General features: G+C 41.5%; 1 protein-coding gene across 25 annotated transcripts in view; it reads right to left on the minus strand.

The window, feature by feature from the left end:
* Window positions 1–24,407, minus strand: part of ZMIZ1 (zinc finger MIZ-type containing 1) — a 317,066-nt gene that overhangs the window by 138,673 nt on the left and 153,986 nt on the right. For all 25 annotated transcript variants that reach the window (XM_085554190.1, XM_085554182.1, XM_085554186.1 and 22 more), the window contains one exon: window positions 7,724–7,834. In XM_085554190.1, coding sequence (XP_085410316.1) covers window positions 7,724–7,783 — 60 coding nt within the window. In that variant the 5' untranslated portion in view covers window positions 7,784–7,834. The remainder of the gene's footprint in view (window positions 1–7,723; window positions 7,835–24,407) is intronic.

The raw sequence follows: 24,407 nt of genomic DNA on the forward strand, positions 1-24,407 counted from the left end.
TGCTGCTGATCTACCATACTTAGACCATAAAGAAATTATAGCGATTCATAACTGACTGATGGACATGGGGCACGCAAGTGGCCAATCACCTTCCAGTTTGCCTGTCATTAAAAGGAACAGTAGTACCCAGTCAGACTTTGTATCCTTCATGCAACCAGCACATGCCCTGCTGAGAGCCCTCAGAACTGTGTGTTCTGTGAACAACTCGGAAGAATCAGAGAGTTCCAAACTGTTTTTCCTTAACTCACAAAGAGTGCCTTTACAAGAAAAGTCAAGGAACAAAGGATCAACTGTTTGTTCTTTTGCTTAGGCCATGCTCAGTGACATAATGCTCCATTTTACCTTTAATTCTGCAATCTCAGATCAACTGAATTATGCAATCAGTTTGACTAAACAAGTTCACTCACTCTTCTTGGCAACCAAAACAAGCCATTTTCTGTTAGTATTTCCCTTCATAACACACTAGTGTAACATGTCTCCATATGTGATGACAGCAATGACGCTGATGCTTCTTTAGATTTCTTCATTGTTTCAATAGACAACATAATGCAGTTTTCTTCCTTAATGTTCTCATTCTTTGCAGCAAGCAGTTTGAGCCCTAAATACTTCTATATATTAATAAGTCATTTTTCTCCAAGTATGTTTTTTTCCTTCAAATACTATAGCAGTATTCAAATTGTGATCTAAATATTTACTTAAATTGTTAATGAATATTTTTTATGAAAATAAGCTTATTTGTCTTCAGGTTGTTTGCTTGCATTCTTTACAAAAATTAGCATCACAGTGTCTTTAAGTAGAAAACTAAGTGAAGGATGCAGAGAAAATGAGGATTCTACCTAAAAAAATAATTTAAAAAAATCTGTGCTCTGAACATTTAATAATTTGTGGCACATATCCCAGCATTTTGAAAAATTGGGGTTAGTGGTTTCCTCATGCAGTTTGTTCCATATAATGATGTTTTAAAGACACGAATGAAGCTCGACAACAACCCTTGAGTAAAAGGCTGTTGCCAGTAGCGCATCCTTTAAAAAGCAATAATGCAAACAAGAGTAGAAAATGAGTTAAAGGTGAAAGAAGAAAAGAGAGAGAAGAACTCAAAATCATCTGATTTATCTATTGAATCAACTCATTTTAAAATAAAAACATACATATATATTCATTTTCTAACTTTCAGGAGAGGAAATGTACTTATCTTGAAAATAAAGCAGTAGTCTTCAGCAGACCCCGTGAAATGGCAGTACCTTTGATACACTTTGCCTTCTAAATTTTTTTTTTTTGACATTTAAGTAATTTACTTACTCACTGATTGTGCTTTTTACAGCACTTTCAATCAACGGACATAATCTTTATTGTTTTAATCTCTTAATCCATACAGAGATAAAATCTCAAGGTGACTATTAAAAATATCTACTGCATGAACTGATGGCACTGTGGAAGATGTTTAATTCACCTGATCTATTTTCATGGGTCCTACCAGCAAGAATCTCTAAAACCGGTGATTCCTCTTTTCCAGGTTCTTTGAAGAAACCCACTATTTTTTAATCAATTTCTGTACTATATGTATCTTTGGGAATGGAACATATCTCTTAGATCATCCTCTTCAGTAGTTAGATATCAACAGCACAAATTATGTGTGAGAGGAAAAATCTGTGTTGAAGAGTCAGGTAAGGATGAAACGGCTCCTTCTGCCAAGGTGTGATATACAAATATCTGGTCATGCTTTTCTGTATGTTTCCCTCACTCTGATTTGCCTTGCGAAGAAAGCTACGGAAATAACATAATTGCAAAGGTATTCCAAAGGCCTCCCTTATTCTCCTAATCATGTAGAATGATGAGATTAATAACCATATTCTTTTTCTTAAAATGAAATACCTTGAAATTTAGATTCATATTTACTAGATAAAAGATTTAGAGTAGTATGGGAATTTTGGCAAAGAATTAATGACCTAAAAAATCCAAGTCCGCTAATGCCACATCATCCAACTTCTGCTGCCTAAGGCAGGTCTGTTGGAAGGGTGAAGAGATCTGATTCCTTCACTGGGAAATTTTTCACTGTACAGCAGTAGCAGCTGCTGTGTACTTCATGCTTTGCATTCTGTTGATGGGATACAGTGCGGGCAACAGCAAAAAGAACAGCTACTCCCACACCAGCAAACTCATCAACATTACTGGTTTGTACACTGGCATTGATTTGAACTACAAAAAGGATGGAAAAATGACTGAATCCTCATTAGCACACAGGACATACTCCACTGGTACTCAACAGGCTCCATCCAAAGCACAATAACAAATTAGGTAAGAAGAGGTAAATGTGAAACAGCATACCTGAACTCAGTTTCTAGTTTGCAGGCTTTTCGACAGCACCAGCCTCAAAAGTCCTCACTAGTCCTCAAAATGCCAGCATGCCCTTCCCTCTTGTCTGCACCAGCTGACAGAACTGCCCACAGCACTTACTCTATGACCTGCTGATGCACATCAGTTCTGGCTCCTCTTCTGTACTGCACAGAAGCAAGAAGGAGCTAATAACACCAGGGAAGAATTTTCTTTCAGCAGACGTCAGTAAAGGTCTGTGCAACTGAAGGCTCCTGGTGTTAACAGCAACATTACTACTTCAAAACAATTTTTTTAAAAACACTTTCTGCTTTTGCAAACAGGTACAATGGTCCCTTTAAGTGCAAATGCTGTACACGCTGTACCTGCTAGGGATTTGCCATTGCACCAACACACGTAACTAAGGGAAATCAAGCAGCAAGCACGCACACACGAAGAGCCAGAAATGGTACGACAGATGCTGAAGACATGTTGCCAGCTAGGTCACGTATTCACTGCAGAGTTTGACCCAGCTGCTGACAAAAAGAATTTCCTATGCTCATCTGACACCAAGGTGACACCATGAACTAGCTTACAGATTTCCAGAATTTTCAGATGTTCATCCTTATTCACCAATAGGCAATTTTAAGCATTGGATTCAGTTAATTAATTGCAAAGGAAAAATAATAATAATAATAAAAAAAAATCTAAATACAGGACAGAGCTGCAACAGAGAAAATGAAACAGGACTGGAAAGGGGAGAACTGTACCAGCACCAACTTCAAGCCCACCCTGGATGGTGGATTACATTCAATCCTCTGAAATTTCTTGTACTCAGCTATCTCACCAGACAAACAAGATATCCAAATGCTGCAAGCTTCAGGACAGCGTTTCCCCCACCAGAAGTGCTTCTAGCACTCATCTCTTTGCTCATTCCCTTGTGGCTCCACTGCCTGAGCCAGAGCACTTGCCTACCGGGATGCAGGATCTGACAAGGCAGGAATGCTGATTGACAGGTCTGTAAGTGGACTGGGGGAGCCAGGAAAGCTGGTCTGCTGTCAGTTTTTCCTAAACATACTTAACACTAGCAGAGGAATATTCCAACAGACTGAGCAAGAAAGCAGACAAGGAATATGCAGCTATGGGTCTTAGGGAAGGAAAAAATATCCCAAGATGTTATTGATGGACTGTTCAGTAAATAAGCCAAAAACATTATGTCCCTTGAATATATTCTCCTAAACTGGGGGAAAAAAATAAAATAAAATAAAAAATAAAGGTCTTTTTCACCATCAGGTTTCTTGCTGTATGTTATTCCGTGTTTAGCTGCTTAAAAAATGGTAACATTTTATGGGGGTTTCAACCAGAAAAACATGCATTCTAAATAAATATGCTCTTCATAGGAAGACTTCTAATTTTCAAAATTCATGAAGAATGAAATTTTCATGAAGCTTTATTAAAACCTCTTCAGCTATAATTTCATATCTGCCCGTATTAGCCCATCCAGAATATTTTAAAAATGACACGTTTAGGACTGCTGAGCATTTATATGAATCTGCAGCAATAATTATGAAAAGCAGAAGGATTAGTTTTAACATCTCAGGGCTTAAATGCTAACAGCTATGTAAAAATAAAGAGAATTCTATTTTCCTCTGTATTGCAAGGGAGCAACCAAACACCAAGTTGCATAATGATAAAAGAAATAGGACTGTTTGTTTCCAATCTGAGAAAGAAACGATCAACACAAACACACAGCAATTACAACTTTTAGCATCTCTCTCTGAACAGCTCAGGAGGCATTATGAAGCATGGCAATTGCAGCAATTCAACAAGCCTTCCTGAGAGAGGGAGGGAAGAAGGGAGGGGAGATATGCTAATCTCTTTCTAGAAACCAGCATTGTGATATGTGCCTCCAATTAAGCCTGGTTTATTGAGTGATCCAGCATCATCTGAGGATATATTGCTCAATGTAACATGACACATGGCAGAAACAGCCTTCTCTGTTCTCAATGCAATCAAACGCTTCTGACAGCACAGAACTTGCCCATACTTCCCTCAAACCCACTATTAGAACTCCAGCACAGCTCTAGTACCTGCCCTGATGGCTGCCCTTAGTGCAGCAGGGAGATCTCACACACGTATTCTGACAAGGGTGGCTTCCTTTCTACTTACACAGAGATTTTCCTAAACTTTTCAAGAATTTCCCAAGAGATGTGTGGAAACCTTCCAAACTGACCACCAGCAAGCAGAGGCAACAAATCTAGAACTCCCTAGATGTAAAACACCCTGAACCTACAAAAGCTGAAGACCCAGCAGGATGAAGATGGACACGAGCGGGACTGCAGCCTACTCATCTTGCCTGATATTTGCTCATGTTACAAAAGGAAAATAACAAAAACTGTCTTCATTGTTGGGCTGCTATGCAGTTGTGAGGAATTAGGTAAGAAAACGAGCCAGTCCTGGAGCCTTCCTGAGTCCTGGGCTCCATGAAGCCTTGAGGTGCAGCCCCACGCTCCTGCCCTGTAATGGCAGCTGTGGTGGCTGTCAGTGCAGGGAAGCCCAGGGGCCTCTGGGTCTCTGCTGAGCACAAAGTCTTGCACAGTTTCATTTGCGTGGACAAAAAATTCAGATAAGAAACCCGCACTCTGACAATCCAGTCTCCTTCAGCATACCCTTACAAGTCCTCAGTGTCATGACAAACTAATTGCATGTGTTAGGGGAAGATTGTTACTTCGGCTTTTTCCACAGAACATTTAAAAAAGTGTTTGATTTTAAAGCACATACACTTACAAATAGTGAAGGAATCAGCTACAAAGAGACCACACAAGCTGTTCCAGCCTTCCACAGAAGTCTGGTTTTAAAGTGTAAACACACAGCCACCTCTTCAGTTTGCCCTTTCATCTCTTCTGAAACAGCTCTTAACACACACACACACACTCTTCATTTCCTAACTAGCTGATCATATACAAGTTTTGGTTTTGTAGCTGAAAAACGCTAAAAAAAGATAAAAGTAAAACACAACCTTGATCCTGAAACAGAAGTCAGCAAGGACACTGTGGGCGTCTCACGAGCCAGACATGGAAGCCAGCAGCCTGTGCTGCAACCTGATCTGCCTGCCCAGGCACTGAGAGAGCCATTTATAGGTGTCTTGACTGGGCAGGCTGTGTGAGGCTGACCGCGTGAGCCTGGCTGCCAGCAAGGCAATCAGATGGGTGGGTGCTGGGTGCCAAGGGAGGGTGGCTTCTGCCCCTGGTGCAGCTGCTGCTGCTCTAACCCGCCTGCAAACACGTCTGTTCAGGAGAGCAGCACTGCTTTTGTTCACAGGCTGGGAAGAAAGGGTAAAAGACTGGGAAAAAAAACAGGCAGATTTCTGTCTGATCTTGCTGTTAATCCCAAAAAACTGGTGAGGGTACATTGACATGATCATGAAAGGTACCGCATGTAACAGTGTGTGGTCTGGTTCTCCATAGGTGAACTGGCAATGCCTTGCCGTGACACTAAGCTAATTGTGCCAGCTAATGACCTGTCTCAAAGAACAAGGTGAAACATCTCAGAGCCGAAAATGTATGGCTATGTGACAGAAGAGTCTCCTCTGAAAAGCTAGTCTGAGTCAGGTTCTCTGAGTCAGGTTCTCTCTCTCTCTCTCTCAGAACTATAAAAAAGAAGAATCTCTGCTAAATTCAAGGACAAAACAAACAAGAATTATTCCTCTCAGGCTAAATCTCAAGTATTGCAACTTTCACAAAGAAGACTATGCTCTATACTTTTGGTGGTAAGTCACTGGCTTGCTTAACTATTTTTTGTCGTGAATTGAAAGTAAGAATACTCATACTCACTGATTCAAGGTTTTATAGGAAAAGGGAACCTTAAAGTTGCTATCACTCTCAGGCAGGAAACTCCTTGCTAGGCATCTCTTGCTGTCCAGTAGAACAGAACAACCATGCCCTGTCCAACAGAAGTCTCTAAACTTTTTTCCAGACAGAATCAAACCAAACCAAGAATGTTCCACTGAAGGTGGAAAGTCTGACCTTCCTCCTCCTTTCTCTTTGCCTTCATTGCTGAAGGAATATATACCAGCTGCCTGTGTAAACCAGCATGGTATAAATGAATTTAAACCACTAGCTGACAAAGCATCCATTACATAGTAAAAAAATATCCCTTTAATACTGTAAGGAAAAAAAAAAAAAAAGTAATTAGACTTTCTTTGGTTGTATTAAAATAACAAAAATTCTCTATGTACCAAAAACTGGCAGCTTTAGAAGCCGGAACTGAGCAGCATTCTCCATTTGTCTCCGCTTGATCTGAAGTCTTGTTCTTACAGCTGGAAGGTTAAATTGTTCTGTAAGTCACTTCATTCTTCATCCTCTGGGCTAGGATGGCCAAAAAGGACACCAATTTGTGACAGCCAAGGGCATGCTTTTTCTGAACCAGACAGTTCATAAGGAACTGGGATGAAATTCCAAAATTCATTTCCCTTGGGCCTTTAAACAGCCATGAGATGCATTAAATCTCACCACAGAGTGATGAAAGAGAGATTTAAAAAAAAACCAAAGAGCTGCCACAGACTCAGGCCAAGGATGGACTATGACCAGCAATTCAGCAGGGACAGTTTCCTATTTCTGCTCCCTGACATACAAACTAGCTTTGTTCAACTTACTCTGAAATCCTCTCATATAAAGGAAACACAGAAAGAAAATGACTGGTTCAAACCCTGCTCTTTTTCTCATATTCTGCCAAAGCTTTTACATGGCTAGACTTGCAAGTAAACACTTTTTTTTTTCCTCTTCTTTGCATTAACATGTATTCCAGATAACATAAACCTCTATGAATACATGGGCAAACTTAAGAAATTGTAAAGGAGACTGCTGAAGGTAAGAAAATGGATCTAGAGATCTAGACTGATGCAGTACCATCATCATGCCTATGTTTTGACAATTCCTTTGATTTAAGGTTCTTGAATCCACCACACAAAGAAATCTATGAATAGCAAAGTGTTGTGCTCCCTCAAGAATAAATATGCATATGTCCCAAAGCACTTGGTTAACACAAATATAGAACAGAGACAGCAGGATGGACTAGCATCTAAATCTGTTGTGGCTGGAATTATTACTAAATAGTCAGCCAGAGAAAACTGCTCAGGCAACAGGGGAAAACAAGCTGTGAACACTGCTTCACTGATTAAGTGAATCTCCAGACCGATGGTACTTCAGAAAGGTGAAACGGAAAGCAAACTTTTGAGTTTCAGATACCAGCAACAGATATTGTTCTCCACAATCATTTTACAACATCTCACTCCTAATCTCCTCCCCACAAAAGGCCAAGGTATTCATCATGCAGCAGGTAAACATAATGCTCATCATGACCTGCCATACAACACGCAGTGCTCTAGCAGTAACCATGATCACCTTCAGCTTACCTGTTTTATGCACTGCAGCCGGTCATTGGTCTGCTGTATGTGCCTGTCCATAGAGTTCATTTTGATTGTCTCCACTTGGCTTCTACCTGAAAGCCATTAAAATCCCTCGATCTGCAAGACAAAAAAGACAACAAAGATCACTGAGCACAGTCCATGCACCTCTACCCCTTCTACAGCGAGTGTGACTGTGAAATCTACATGCCAGAGATCAGTCCTCCCAGGTGACACTGCTGGGAACATCGCTAAAGAAATGAGGCAGAGCTGCTTGCAAGAACACCTGATCATGTTGCAAGATGAAAGTAACAACAATAGTAATAATAATCACAATAATAATGGCAGTTTGGGTTTTGCAAGGCCAAAGGCATGGGGATAATTCTTAATCTTTCTCTAGGAGAAAATATCACCCGTGAATATTAAATGTATGGGATATGGCAGAATATTACATGGATAAAAGGAACAAAAACATGGGGTTTTGGTTGAAATAACATGTAGGCTCTGGAGCTCTGTACTGAAAATAAAAGCAAAAGGTATGCTTTGGATGTCCTAAGATATTAAAACTGGCAGACCAATTTAGCAAGCCCTTGAAGAGGCAGTGACAGTGGCAGACAAAGGATTGCGATTCATGACTCAGGCTTCCCTGGGAGACTAACAGCTCCAGGTGCACAGCCCCACATCTTCAGGGCTGGTTTTCCACTGAGGATCTGAGCAACTCCCATCTTCTGAGAGAACTGGGATCTCCTGATACCAGAATATGAACAAACTACTTGCTGCCTCTGACTGAACACGTCCACCAATTCTTCAGTCTAAAGCTGCACAAACTGAGATAAATTAAGGCTTCTCTACAACTTTAAAATAAATTATCTAGAAAATGGAAATGAAAGCTCAGAGTCAAGTTAGGAGACAATTCCTCTGTAGCTGTAGCACTGTAATTGTTGCTATAGCTGTAGAAAATCACCAGATGAATACTGACAACAACAAGCTTATGTGGATCTGTGGTCCCCTAAGCACCCTGCTGCTCTTGCCATGCCAGTGCAGTGCTGGTACAGAGCGGTGCACACCAGTGCTTCCTGTGTTTGGAAATACTTCTCCTGAGCTGCACGTTCCAACACCCTGCACGTTCACATGCCAGGAATATGCACGAGCCTGGGGCTGGGGTAAGTGGGAAAGCAGAGCAGGGCATGCCAAGTACCTCTCCTTTCTCTTGGCCTGGTCACCAAAGATCCTTGGCCTTGCAAGGCAAGAATGGCCAAATTCCCTCTGCAGCTCAGACCAGGAGTGTCAGACACAAAGAGACAGCTGAGCACGAGAGAGCCTTCTTGCCATGCCTCCCTTCTCTGGCCTTAATCTGTCTTCTTCTGTAGCTGCACAACAGCAGATCACACAGACAGGAGCCCACAACTAATCGCCAGTTTCTATCCGTAATTCATATTACCCAGCACTCTGCACTGTAGCTCCCATTTATTTATGTTTTAAGCAGAATCACATGGGACTCAAGCCTGCACTTAATAAGCTGAGCAGATTTAAGTGCTTTTTTTTTCTAGAGCTCACTTCTCAAGTGAGGGGCAGAGAGATGCTTCAAACATACATATATAAAGTTGCCTGCTTCAATCACTTTAGTGGCATCTAAAATGGAAATGAAACCATAAATATTGCACACTAGAACACAAAACCAGTCTTTCCCTACAAATTCCCACGTCCTCCTACTGTCGCAGAGTGGCACAGCCTAAGAAGCTGCATCCCTGTGCTCAAGAATGGGCAGCCTGCACAGATTTAGGAGTTCACAATCAAATGCTGTACTTGTGTAGAACATTATGCTAGTAGAAGTAAGGTGCTGGGCTAGCTCAGGAGCCTCGCCAAGGCACCCAGCAGTTTCGTTATTCAGAGAGCTGGCAGAGTTCTTCTCCAAAAAGAGAAGCAGCAGCAAATTTCCCAGGTACCTGCCCCACTGGAGGAGCTGTCTGTTCACTGCTCTCACAGTCTCCCCAGAAAGAACCTGGCACAGCCCAGCACTGCCTGCACCCAGCTCAGGAGTATGGCTTTCCCATCCCACAGCCCCCAAGCACAGGGTTGTAATGGCCAGACAGCCCTCACAGCACTCACATACCCCACCGCTGTGCCTCATTGATAACGTCCCTCTGGGGCTCCTGCCGGATTAGGCTCAGGGAAAGAAATCTTTTCTGCTAGACAGCTCAATGATGTCTTACAACAGCAGCTCAAGCTCCTCATCTCCCCACTCTAGAGACAGGAGTGTTCAGGAAAGCACTCCTGTCAATAAATTATAATACTCATGAAATGGTAAAGCCAGTTTCACATACAGGTATAATTGCTTGACTACGCCGTTGCCACCTTCTCAATTGCAAACACCATCCAAAGGTTCTTTAGAAAATATGAATTGATATTTTTTATTAAAAGTAAGTAAGGCAGTCTTACCTGCCTATAAGAACCCCAAACAAACCTCAGCAGCCATGAAGTTTAATCTCTCAGTGGACAGCAGAGGTATTTAGCAAGAGATAAGCTAGCTCAGACATGACACCACTTCAGCAGTGATCCATCTTACAAGCCAGGACACATCATCTGCATTTTAACTGACCATTGAAAAAGACGGAGAGCATGTTGAAAACAAACATGTACACACGTGCATAGGTCTCCTGTTGAAATATTTAAAGAAATGCAAAATACAGGATATTTCTTTCCTTTAAAATAAAGACATCATGATGTCTGTGCTTATCAAGCCACCAGGTAAAATAGCATATTTCTGGCTGACACAGGATTTGTATTTTATTGGCATCACCAACACAAACTCCTTATTGCCATGAAGTTACATAGGGAAACCAGGAGCTAAGCTGAAAAGAGCATCGTTTCCAATCAACTGATACACATCCATACTCTACACTGCAAGAAAGAATGGTACCCAATTAAAGCCAGATGCAGCGGTGCTCAGACTCAGGGCAAATCACATCAGCAGCTGCCTCTGGTGTTGTTGGCAATATACTTCAGGGCTGGGAAACGGCAGAGAGATTTCAAACAGAAAATGACCATGAATTGCTTTTGTGTACTGCCACTCATGCCTACAAAATCCTGCATGTTGATTTATGGACTGTATATACAATAGTATGTGAATTGCGTGCCTTGCAGTTAACTGTAAGCAAAAAAGAAGCACGCTATCAGCTACCCAAGCCACAGCTTACTGTTGTATTTGTCCAAATTGTCACATCTCTCACACGCAGAGGTTTCCCAAAGCTTGTCTGCAGAAGGACAGGACAGAGCTGTCGAACTGCCTTGTGTGGCAGCCAAGGGGATGCCCAGGGGCAGGGCTGGGAGGCAGCCCCTGCGCTCCTACAGACAGGTCATACCATGTCTTTTGCAAGCTGATCAGCTCTGCTTTCAACATAGTGGCTCGAACTGAAAAGCATGCTGTGACTCACCCTTTTCCTGGTAGCTAGGAGTACTCTCACTTCCACCCCTACGCGTACTTCTCAGTGCTCTCTGGTACAACCAGCCCTCCCTTACCCCATGCTGGCAGACAGCCACTATCCCTTCACAGCCTCCAGCTCACAACTTTTGTTGGCTTGGCTCATTTCTTCCCTTCTGGTAAAGAGAAGCCCTCCTTCCTCCATGACCGTGGTCAGGGAATACTCCTTTCAAAAACCTAATGACCAAAACTGCGTAGGAGGGCTCACCCCATACAACGACACAAATGCTTACTCTGTACTCAGAAGGTCCTGTCTTGTGCCCCCCAGACTTACCCTTACCTCTCCATCAGATACATCAAATAGGAAAAAAAAAAATCAGTGAGCATACAGGGTCTAAGTCATTTCTGCTATAATAAAAATGGAACTCATTAGCAGGAAACTATTATTTTCTGGAAATTATTCTTTCATAGACCTCAGTTAGAATTAAAAGATTAAACAAGGGAAGTGAAAATTATCATATAGATCTTAAGTTTTGCCAAAGCAGAGTAAGTGTTTTGACACCAGGCTGTTTTGCCTGGAAAAAAATAATATATATATTAGCAGCACTACATTCCAGTAGCTACACCTACTGCAGTGATACTGCTGTACACCAGTCCAGATCCCCACAGGCACATTCACATACTGAAATATCAAAAACGCCTTTTCTGCCCATCTTATACTGTTTTGAAAGTGGCAGCAAGATCATCTTATTGGAGAATAATGGCGCTTAATATACAGAAAGGCCAGTGGGACAGCAGAAGGGCAGCCTCGCACCCAGCTAAGTGCTGAGCGCTTATCAGGTCATGGGTGAGGTGACTTTGCTGGCTCTCGTGCTCATCTCTGTGGCATCGGTGCTGGAAACCACACTAAGATTCAGGCACAGCAAGCGGCTCAGGGGACAGCAGGGGATGTTGCTGATCAGGATTAAGGGCTCTGATAGAACAGCGCAGAGAAGAGAATTGCACAGGGTGCTTCATAACAAATCCCCTCTGTTCCATGCACACATTAGCCAGAGAGGCTGTATGCCGCTGCTTTATATTCTAGCTCCATCCAAGAGGATCAACAAAAAAGAAGTGTTCCCAGCACCTTCTGGTTGTTCAGCAATAAAAAGCCCCATTCTTCTGCTGTCTTTTCTGAGGTAAAAACCAATCTCTCCTGCTCTTAAAAAAAAAAGTAGAAAAAAATAAATGGGAATTGTTCTTTGCCTTCCTTCTTCCCTCCCCTCTAGCATGCGAGCTTATAGCCCTAGGCAGTAATTAAAGAGCCCTCATATACATATTTATGATGTCTCAAAAATGGAGAATGCATTTTTTTTAAAGGAACAGATGTATCGACCTGTTAGACGTTTGTTTTTTTTAACCCTAAGCTCTTCTATAGTCTTATACCCTTAACTCATCTATATTAAAAAATAATGAAATCACACAGCAGCTAAAAGGAAATTTCACAAGCTTCTCCACTATGTTGGCTAAAAATTCAAGCAACCTGTTTGCAAATACTTTACCAGAAATTGGACTTCTGGTAGCACATTTGTGAAGAGCAATTAAGTAGAACGTGTTCTCTGTCAGTATTTAAAAAACAAAACAAAACAAAAAAACCAAAAACAAATAGGCATTTCATCACTGTTTCAAAATACTGACATTTCAGAAAACACTACAATTTGAAAGTAAATATGATTTCAGTTCTGGGTTTGGATAAGCCTTGCTCAGAGGGACGGCTGGAAACAAGCAGCAGTAAAGCTGCCATTTCTCTCCCACCTTCTCCCCCCATTCCTGCTCCAGGACTGACACAGAAGCACAGAGAGCTCACAGAGAACTTGTCGCCCCTGTCCAGCTGAAGGCAGTGCAGGCGATGCAGGCCAGCCATGACTGAGCACGGGCACCTGCCCCTGACCTGAGCCACTTCCTGACAAATCAGGGAATATTTTAGCAAATAATTCTAGCAAATCCTTTCCCCCATTAAGCCATTTTCAGGCTGTTAGAGAAGCCACTTGGAATGCCAAGGATATGCTAGTGTATCTACTGGTTAATAAATCATACACCATTAGGATACGTAATAGCATATGTCATTGAACAACAGCTGATTTGGACCTCTTCGGGTCATTACATGCTACTTTTTTTAGACTTGGAAACAAAGATGAACAAATAATGTGATCGCTACAAAAGAGAAAAAAACGGTTCCAAAAATAATTCTGTTAAAATTCTGGTGGAAAAAAAAAAACCAAAGAGGAAAGGCAAAAGGAAACAAACACATCCTCTCGATTTTTCTCCTTCAGAGGGGTAACAGCAGAGCTCCCACAGCTGCTGTGCTGAGCAGGGAGAGCTGCTGCTGCAAGAGATGGGCAGCAGCCAGGCACCCCGCTGCTCACAAAATAACATTGAGGTGCTGGGCTCCTGCTTTCACATGGATCAGGCAAGCTGGCAAGGCATTGCAGTTAAAAGGATCTTCTTTGGAGCTGTTTGGAACTAATCAATGGAAAAAGGCTGAGGAAAAAAAAAAAAAAAAAAAGGCCATAAATTGAGTAGGAGAAGAGAGTAAGGAAAGTAGAAAATTGTTCCCTAAGGAGGAACTGAATCACAGCAATTTTTAAATATCTTCTTTTCCTCTCATCCAGGCCCATCCTACCGCAGAACGTAAGTTGGCTCATACTGTTGATTCAATCAGCTAAAACTAATAATTTCCTCTATGTCTCCAGTACGCTGAGGGTCGTAACAGAGGGCAGACGATTTTTATCTAATAAGCGACTTTGATCAAGCAACAAGGCAAGCTAGAGCGAGGGCAGCAGAGGACGGCGCTGGCTAATTAATCCGGGAAGGCGAGGGGCAGCGAGGCCGGGGCGCTGAGGCTGCAGTGTCCCCGCCGTGCCAGCAGGGGGCGCTACAAGGCCGCGGCGCCGCCAGCCTTCCTGCCCGCCCGCCTATTGGGACGGCGTCTGCTGCCTCCCACGACGCGTTAGAGACACGTCCCTGTCTCAATGTGATGATGTGGGGAGCCGAGACAACAGCCTCCTGATTCCACCTGGCTTGTTAATTTCTTTTTCCTCTTTAAAAAAAAAAAGAGAAAAAAAAATTGATAGTTTTTTAGTTGTTACTTGAGCTATCAGAACAGACATAGTTTAACACTATTAATGACATATAATTGCATTAAATCTGCACCGCTCCAGACAGTGCTCTCTCTTAGCAAGAAAGCTGGAAGAGACAGACCTCAAAGTACAAAGGTGCTATGCAGCTCTGCACAGAACCACATCCACGTACCTGCACACTGCAGCAAATGGTCTTCGATTAAAGCCTGCTTTTCAATAGAATAATTTGCAAAAAGGTTCCTAAATATTATTTTCCTTTCACGAATCAAACTGCCAAAAAAAAAAAAAAGTTTAATATATATCCATGACAACTGTTTTATTTCCCTGCTAGATTTAGTGCTCGTAGGAAAAAAAGAAAAAAAAGAAAAAAAGAAAGAAAAAAAAGAGCATAAAATGTCAGGTGAAAGGCCATTTTAATCATTAAACACTTGAAAAAGGAAGTGGTTTTAATAAAGCTTTATTTACTATAAGCTGCTAAATAGCTACTGCTACTGGCTTTGAGCTATTAAGACGGGCCAGATGTGAGACAAAGCACCATTTGTTACGCTGGGTGAGGCAGAATAGCGATTTGTGCTGTGCTGCTTTCCATTGTTGCTCTACAAATGTGCAATAATCCCCAGAAGACTTTCTATCATCTTTGACTGAGCGAGGGAAGGCGCGTCCGTGCGCCTGCCTCTGCAGGCTGCCAGCGGCTGGCCAGCGAGCGGGAGGGGCTGCGCTTATTTATGGGGGCTGGAGCCGGCTGGGCTGGCAGCACGGCTGCTGCTGAGGACGCTTTTCCATAGCCCTCTGCTCGGGAGCGTTTTTCTGTACGGAGCCTATTCTATGCAGGCACGAACAGCCCAGAGCCGAATGCACACAAAGCAAACCCACACATGCTGTTGGAAAAAAAAAAAAAGGCAGCCTGACAGCTTGCATAAGCAGGCCTGCTGGCCTCCTATGGGAGGAGCGGCGTGCGCAGGAGTTGTTCCATCATGAAGCACATCTGCAGGCTGATTACAGCAGTGAAGGTAGCAGGGCTGGCTGGGAGCACACCGAGCACTGCGGTATAACCTGAGCTTCAAGAAACAAAAATAAAAATAACCTCCGAAAAGGGAATTGCAGGGACAGGCTAACACTACATCTCTCCTTTGGATTGTGCTTGCTTGAGCCTGGATGAACAGAGCACAGCCAGCACCAGGCCTGAGGCATGAGGACAGTCTCCCTGTATGGCCAGCACCAGGGACTGGCCCCTGCTGGCTGAAATGAGAGGGTTCCCCAGGGCCAGAGGAGCAGCTGCACTGTACACAGGCCAGCGTAATTGCCCTGCTACACACTTCTATTACAAGGTTGGTTCCCTGCACTGCATTCCACCCAGCTCCTGGTGCCCTCAGCTCTGTCATCTTGTTATCTTTAGGGAGAGCAGAGAGGGAAAAGGACAGCTTATAACAGCAAGAGGTAATGACACAAAATTAAAGGCAGAAGTGCAGGGAAGTGTGCTCCTGGGGAGCCTGGTGCTGCTCTCAGAGGCTCTGTTCACTTCACAGACCTGTGACAGCAAACACTGACAGCTCCAGAGCAGCAGCCTCTTGCTGTGGTGCTTTATTAAATGGGCTGGTGCTTGCAGTTAAGCAATATTAATCCTCATCAGGACAGCTATAAGCAAACAATCCACCCCTAAAAGCTTGCCATGTCATTTTATAACACTGACCACTCAAATGCTAGAAACAAACAAACAAACAAACAAGCCACCTCACTGACAAACTGCAAACTCCCAAATTGAGAATAAAGCATCTGTTCCTCACCTTTTGGGCTTAGTGCAGAGGAAATGAAGTGAGCATAAGAACTGAAACACCTTTTCATACTGATACATGACGTACACTTATTCACCTAAAGAAGGCATGCTTCTCTCAGAGACTGTGTTGTAAGACCTGAAGTATTTGTTGAGAATTCTTTGTGTTTGCTTACATAATGCTGTCATAAGCATCAAATGTAGCGAGCATGATCTGACTTACGTGCATTTTCAGGGCTGAGCACACAGAGTTGTCTAAAAAGAATTCATATGAACTGAAAACTTTTCCCTCATCTTGCCAGACATTAATCAGCCACAAAAGGAAGTCAGATGGTTTAGAGTTGTTCATTCAAGTTACTTGTTTCAAACCTAAAAGAACTACAGAAGACAAACTAACAAATATTTACTGAAGGTCCAGAGGAAGTGGTTAACAGCCAAATGTGTACACAGATGACCTCAGGAAGAGGAAAGGAGGACAGATGGAAATAGCACAAGCAGAAATATTTGTAACAATTTAACAACTAACTATCAGAAAGAAGTTATTTTGTGTTTGCTGTGCTCCCATAACATCTCCCTGGAACCAGGCATCCTGCTATGCAACAAATGGGGGCCAAAGCCTCCTAGGTCACACTAACGAAAGGCTTCTAGCAAGAAACATCTCAAGTCTGCTGTAAATAAGAAATGAGAAGAATTTGCATTCTGACACTGAATGCCCTCCCCCTTATCTGATGAAAATAGGCATGTTTTGTAAGTTGAACTGTGGCATTTGAAGGAAATTGCCAATATCTTCTTGTGATACTGCAAACTCAGGAGTTGCATTCCCTATTACTTGGTGACTCCAGAAACAATGTAACAATCCCCATGCCCACAAACCCATGTACCAAAAACAGTAACCAGGACAAATTTAAACTCTTTTTTTTCCTCAGCGAGATTAGCATCATGAAGAAGGGATACAATCATACAAAGTAGCTGTTATTTTCTCTTTATAATCTATAATTGTAAGATTTATTCTCCTTTTCTTCAGTCCTATAAGAACTGTAGAACTGCTCACAAGACCAGCAATTTCTGTTATGTCATCAGGGAATGCACCACTCTTGGAGAAAATCACTCAGGGAAAGAGAGGAAGAAGAAGAAAAGCATTACCTCAATTAACAAAGTCTCTAGAGAACAGAGCAACCGAACTGCTGCTTTGGGACGTGGGCTCTAATAACTCTGAGATCTACCATTATCTCCATCTCTTCTGATGAAATTTAAGTAAAGATTTACCCAACTTCCCAGAATGGAAGCAAGATAAATTCCAGGAGGACCAGCAAAACCCATAAGGGCTAAATATAGCTGAAGAAAGAAGGTAGAAATTAGATGGCTGTGAATTTCTGTAGCAGAAAACAGTAGTCACTGGCAGCAGAATTCCAAGTTTTTGCACTTCTTTTCGGGTCTGTTTATTTCAAATTATGGTAAATTAGTGCTAGGGGGTAATGGGCTTTCATTAAAAATTATTTTTAATTAAACTAAAGATATGAAACATCTAAACACAACAGAACTACAGCTTTTGCACTGTTTTATCTTCTTCATTTTTAGACAGCTGACCTGAGAACCATTCCATAAGAATCCTGTAGTCTGTATGAAACAAACTAAAAACCAACCTATTTGGTTTTACTGAATTGCCCTGCAGACAAATGTCCAGTATTTCAAGTGCCTAACAATTCCTACATGATAAAGAGACCTTGCTGACAGTCCAAGTAAAATGCTCCAGATTAGACATGAGAACCAAATGATTGTGTATCCCTCAAGGAAAAAGTTTCTTGTACATATAATGCAAATACTGGAATTTTATGAGGAAGCCCAGACATATTTTTGACATCTCATAGTTCATTTTGAAAACAGTGCAATTTTAAAAGTAGTTCCAACTGCAGCACTTTCACTCCAGCGAAGTCAAAGCTGCACACATGCCTACAATTTTATTATCTACAACGTCATTATTGCTTTTCTTATAACTGCCCATAATTCCAGTAAAGCTAAAATTCTCCTACATGCCCAGAGCACAAAGCACTGCAGGAGGGTCATATGGAGCTAAGCCTGCTGCCCTCAGGAAAGACTTTTGCTGAAACACCAGTGATTGCTCATACTGCCCCAATGCTTTCTCACTGTCTTATCACTTTGGATGACCTTTATGTCTAGAAACTGGTCAATGAGGAATGCCAGTGTCACATACCTACTTAATGGACAAGGAGAATTTTACACGTAAGAAGCAGTAAGTTTCACACTATCAACAATCTTCACTGACAACTCAGTTTTGAAAACTGTGCTGAATCTCATGCTAAAAGACATCACCCACTATCCACACATCTTTTGGGACAATCAGGAACTGATATCAGTAACAGTTCTTCTGGAAGTGTGGCTCTGTTAGCTCTCCCTCCCTTAGGTCTCACCCTCAGGTGAGCAAATCCAAACTGGCATTTGGTGGAACACAACACGGGTGCTAAGAAAGATTTTCAAAATCCTTTCAAGTGTTTCACTGTGGCAACTGTACAAATGCTAAACTGGGCTTGAATGAAACCCTTGGTGAAGGCAAAGGCTAGGGATCAAAGGGTACCCTGCTGAGGAGGGAGGCACAGGCTGTGGCATTGCCACTGGGACTGGCTGGGCAGCGAGCCTCAGAGTCCTTGCCAGCAACGGTCGTCTTGAATGAAGCAAAGCATGCAGGCTTCCCTTCTTCATTACAGACAATGCAAACAGAAATGCGATTCCTAATGAATTATTTACAGTGCAGCCCACAAATTAAGATACTTAGACTGTCTTGTGTTTTCATACCACACCATTATTACAAGGTATCTGCCCAGAAGCTTTTTCCCATACCCGCAGGGCAAAGCCAGCCCTGTGAACCAAGCTCCGAGCTCTCCTCCCAACTAGCAGCCACCCAGCACTTCACTTCCTCAGCTCCTTTGGCTTCCCAAAGCTCCTCAGGGTAGATGTTATCCCCACCAAATGCACGTACAGTGACTGACACACAAATCACAATTCAAACCAGGGCTACAATGGGATAATTTAACATAAACAATGAGAAATGATAAAATAAAATCTGTAATGTATGTATTACTGTGAGGTAAGGATAAAACAGCTAATACATATTATTCTTCCTGGAAATTCTAATATACAACCAGACTTCCAGATATGGAATTAAATTAACCTGATAAACTTACATTATACATCCAGATGACATCTAGATTAAAGTAATTTAAGGCCAGATGGCATTTTCCTGCCTGCTACTCATATCTTTCTTCCCTTATTTTTTGTTTAAATGCTTATTCCAGTACAGTGCAGCAGACCTACAAAAGCTACACACTTTTATTCTCTGTTCCCAGGGGCAAAACTACGCACTCCAGGTCAACTTCATAGCCTTCATATTTTTCTGAACCTGGCCTGATCAGACGTACTCTGGAGCTGCTTTCATTCTGATCAAACATGACTGGGGACAGGCACAGAGCTGGCAGTGCTGGCAGCAGAGCCTTCAGCAGGCATGGCTGAGTGCAACAGCTCCATGTGAACCAGTGTGTTGTTTCCATGAGAGGGACATGGGCTCCTCTCTGCAAGGTGTAGTATGGCTGGAGCTGTGCTCTGAATGCATACTGACACACCACATTCTCACCCTGACAAGCTCAAGGGGAGATCTGTTGTTGTGACAATTTCTAAACAAACACAGAGTTAAACTCCTTCCACTCAGATTCTCCCTTATTCTTTGCTCTTGATTTTGGCTGCATTTCTTTCTTTCACATTTCTTTTTCTATAAGAAGGGATCCAGTTTGCACACAGATTTTTTTAATGTCTTCAGCAGATCTGAAAAAATTTAGGAGGGTGCATATGTCACCATCTAGTGATGTTGTGATTTACTTTCACTGTCTGTTCCTGTAAACCTACATCTGCTATTCAGCATATCTGTAACCTCCACAACCGCTTTGTAAAGCTGAGCAACAAAATCACTGTTTTTCTGAAAAGGTTAACTGGGAAGATCCCCCACTCAAACACTGCCTTTTGACTGGGGAGCCAAACTTGCTCCTGACTACAGCTGTCAGAGATGTCTCATCTCTTCCACTGTGGGAAGCGCTTTAGGTTCCCTATGGTCTCCAGGTGAGTCACCCAAGGTGACAGCAGTGGAAATTTTGAACCTTTGACTTAAGGACCAAGCAGTGCCTTAACACCTAATCTGTTCTTCCTTGGATATCACAAGACAAAAATCTTAAAAATGTCAATTTATGTTGTCCTGCTATTTTTTCTATCTGATGATAGGGATATTCATTCTCTATAAACAATTAACACAAATTTGATAATTTTCTTGTTTATTTTCCAAGTCTCTCAAGCACCATTAAAGGACACAGGTTAGTTAACTGTTGCCATCTATTCAGACCAACTATATCAGGTCAGAACTCTTAGAACATAGTCTTCATTCTCTTCCTCTTGTTTTATATTCTGTATATGGAAAAGATTAGTTTATATTAACTGTAACTTAAGTTTCTCTAGACCTCAGTATCAAAATGCAAGTGCTTTTAATATATCACACCTGCTCTGGAGCTGTGAACTAATTGCCATCACATAGACTACGATGCCTTTACACAGCTAGCCAAAGGAAAGCCCTTCCTTGTCTAGGCAACGAAATCCTGGGAAGATCTCTGGCTGGCCCATGAAAATACATTGCCAGTGTAAGGTTTTTTAATGAGCAACTTACATCGTGAAAACCAATCAAGTTGCTATTTATAAGCCCTTGATTAAATTAACACTCACAAATACATCCATATGTACACACGCACAGACACAGCAGGCTGAAATGCTGTGGGAGGAAGGATCTATATATATGAAGGCATGCAAACACTTTCTTTCAAGGTTGAACAACAAACCCTATATGTTACAGTACAAAGGAGAGAAGTTTGCACAAGTGCTATTTAGCAGATTTGTTTCAGAAACAGGGATTTTATTCTGCAATTTCATACATCTACAATTTAGAATATGCCTAGATTTGACCTAGATTTTTCTGAATGATTCAAGGTATGAACACAATGCACCAAACTACAAAGAGAAAATAATGAGCAATGTTATCAATTTCGTATGATATTGCCACGTCCCTACTTGTGAGAAATTGAATATTTACATTAGCTCAAAACATTAGTTTAACAAAACCCGTTAGGTAATTGACCAAGTGATCCTGCACCGAGCACAACAGCACCCTTTAGCACAGACAGCTCAGCCCTCCAAGCAATGCAAAGATGGGGCGCAGAAGGGAGGAAGTCTCCTAAGACACTCACCAGCAAGGAAAATATCAAAGTTGGAAGGTCACATAAACTGCTAGACATGGAGACAAGACCTGTCAAAAAGACAAACTACCTAACAATTTTAACCTATTGGCTAGAGCTGTCCATGTCAGCATAATGTTAACATATATTATAACCTCAGCACAAAAAAAATAAAAAAATAAAAAATCTGCCAGGATAGAAGTGAACAGCAGCAAAACTCCTTCCTTTAACTCCTGTTAAAGAGGCTGAAGGCAATATTAGCTTGCTTCTTTTCTTCCACCTGACCCCAACATATTACATATACTACATCTGAGATGAAAAACATTAACATTTTAAAAACATACCTGTTTATTCCTCTACAGTTGCCAAATTTATGAAAGCATCTGACACAAGCTTCTCTATGTTTACACAACAGTAGATTTTTATTTTTAAACACAAGGTTTTCTGAACAGTCACACAGGTATCTAAAAGATGAGCATTTGACAGACAGGAAATTCCTTTCTGATAGTTAAAAAGAATTTCATGTTTTCCAACTGCTACAACTCAATTGTCATTATGCCACTGTCCCTCTACTAGATGTTGACGACTCTTCATTTTTAACTATCTTACATTTTTCCTTATATTGTCACCCTTACAACTTTTCCAGGCCACATGATTTTTACATGCCACACCAAATGTCTGCTACTTTGCCATTCATTGATTTTGCCACATCTCCCCTGGCTTTATTTGGATCTGCACTTGGGAGAAGGCCTTTGGGAGGCCTGAGAGCATTTGCCAAGTTGGTAGGTGGGACTCCTCCCTCAGAGAGTGTTCAGCTAAGCTCTGGGGATACTTTCAGGGAATCCCAGTATTATCCCCGGGAGCTTATGCATGAAATGTGACATTTGAGATTAGTGAAGAAACATCTGCTTATACTGCCCAGAACGGAATGTCCAAGAACACACTGCACATCATTTTGAGACACCTCCCATATAGCCTCATTTCCCTTCTGAGCCACGAAAGCCAGATGATTACAAAACAGAGCTGTTTCTCACTCATATATTGACCCAGTAAACAATACATGAAACTTGAATGACAAAATTATATGCAATGTCTATTTGTAGAGCATACTCCCAGGTTGTCTTTTTCTTGTAGAGTAACTAAGGATACTTATTTTTACCCACCAGTTTTCTTAGCAATTAGCCTGTTGAGTAGCTGACTAACGGAGAAAAATAAAGTAAGCAAATAGAAGAGAAATTTTCCTGAAGTATTAATTTTTCTTCTCCAAATCTTTGGACTAGATGATCCCCAGAGGTTCCTGCCAACCCCTATGAATCTGTGATATCCCGCTTAATTTCTTCTAAGCAGTCAATAAGCAGGATACACCCACCAATAAGTCAAGCAAGACAAGGGTACTATGCTAAGCTCGAAGTAACACACATCAGCTTCTGATACACTGATACACAAAGTCCAATTCCTATGTTCCTTCACTTTCAGGTGGTCTGAAAGGTGCTGAAGAGCTCTCATACCCATTTTTGTGGTCTCTGGGTACTAACTTCCCCAGTAAGTGTTCATTTCTACTTCTACAACAGGGAAGAGTGACCTTCATGTCAGCCAGTACATAAAATGCCTCCCATGAAAGCCACCTGAAGTAACCTGAAGACAGGAATACCATCCATCAGTTCTTATTCAGTGTTAGTTTTCCAAGCAACAACTGTACCATCATTTGAAAAAAAAAAAGAAAAAAAACAACAACTTTGACACACTGTGTTTAGTACCATAGCACCCAGAACTTTCCATTGATAAGGCATAGTCTGTATTCAGGACACTAAGGCCACACTGGGGGACTTGAGCTCCATGCAGCAGCCAGCAATACTTTGCATACAGAGACTTCCAGAGCAAACCAGCAGGACAAAGGACAGAGCCAGGTTGGCTCACTTTGTTTCACTGACTTGATACGGAAAAAAGGACTATGGCAGAAGACTGAAATTAATGCAAAATGAAAAGCAATTGTTTTTATTTTACCCTTAAGCAGAGCAAAGCAAGGAAAGAATACTAACAAATCTTAAACCACAACAAGGACAGTTCAAAGCTAAACAACTGCTTAGTTTTAAATATGTCATCTAAGAAAACAATGAATGAGTTAGGCTTTAAATCTGTTCTTTCTTCAGGGAAAAGAAATAGGAAAGGTATTTAAAATTAAACAGGACATTCGCAATTAATCTGCTTTTTAATTAACTTACTCCACTGCTGAAAGTGATTCTGCATTTACTCTCATTCTTTTGAAAATTCCAAAGTGCTACTTCTGACCTGTGATTTACTGTTGCCGTACATCTTTATAAGCAGTACTTTAGTTTAAGTGGCAGTTGCATATTAATTACTAAGTTAATTATGTGCTATGTAATCATGCCATAATTCATTAGTTTACTCTGCAGTGCAAAAGGATAACACTAAATGGAAGACCCGATGCAGAGTATTTTAGCAATTTACATTTTTGCATCAAATATTCAAAATATTAACCAGAAAACATTGTCTGCACTTAAGAGTGCCTACAGAAATGCTGAGCATGGTTCTAACAATTATCCATAAACTTTTCTTGCTTCAAAGGTTAGTAGAAATTGTAGCAGGTTAAAATATTTTTATAGAACCAAGTATGCATTCTACTGTTCCTCAGACCAGGCCATATACCAGAAACCCTGACCCATTTCAAGAATCTCGATCTGACAGTGCCCTTCCTCAAAGGGCAAGCATTCTCTGCTTTCTGAAATCGGGGTCATTGAAGACTTTCCAGCATGAAAGCCTAAACAAGAAGCCACCTAGTGATACATGCCACAAACAAAACTACAGGCTTTTATGATCCTTAATTACTGATGCTTTGCATAAAGCACCTATAACTGGATAATTTACTACTGGTTTCTGTCCAAAATTTGCAGAAACATGCATGCAATTCCTGTTTGAACAGGTCTCAAAATAAGTCTGTTACTGCAGATCTATGTTTCACAACAGAAGTATTGAACACAAATGTAAATATTTAAGATAATGATTTTTGGTGAAAAATGAACTAGACACAATACCATAAAGCTGTCTCCCTGTCCCATGTTTAATTATCCCTGGAACCATC

The sequence above is a fragment of the Coturnix japonica genome, chromosome 8 (assembly GCF_054131305.1).
Source record: "Coturnix japonica strain WE chromosome 8, WE-NBRP24, whole genome shotgun sequence".
Lineage (NCBI taxonomy): Eukaryota > Metazoa > Chordata > Aves > Galliformes > Phasianidae > Coturnix > Coturnix japonica.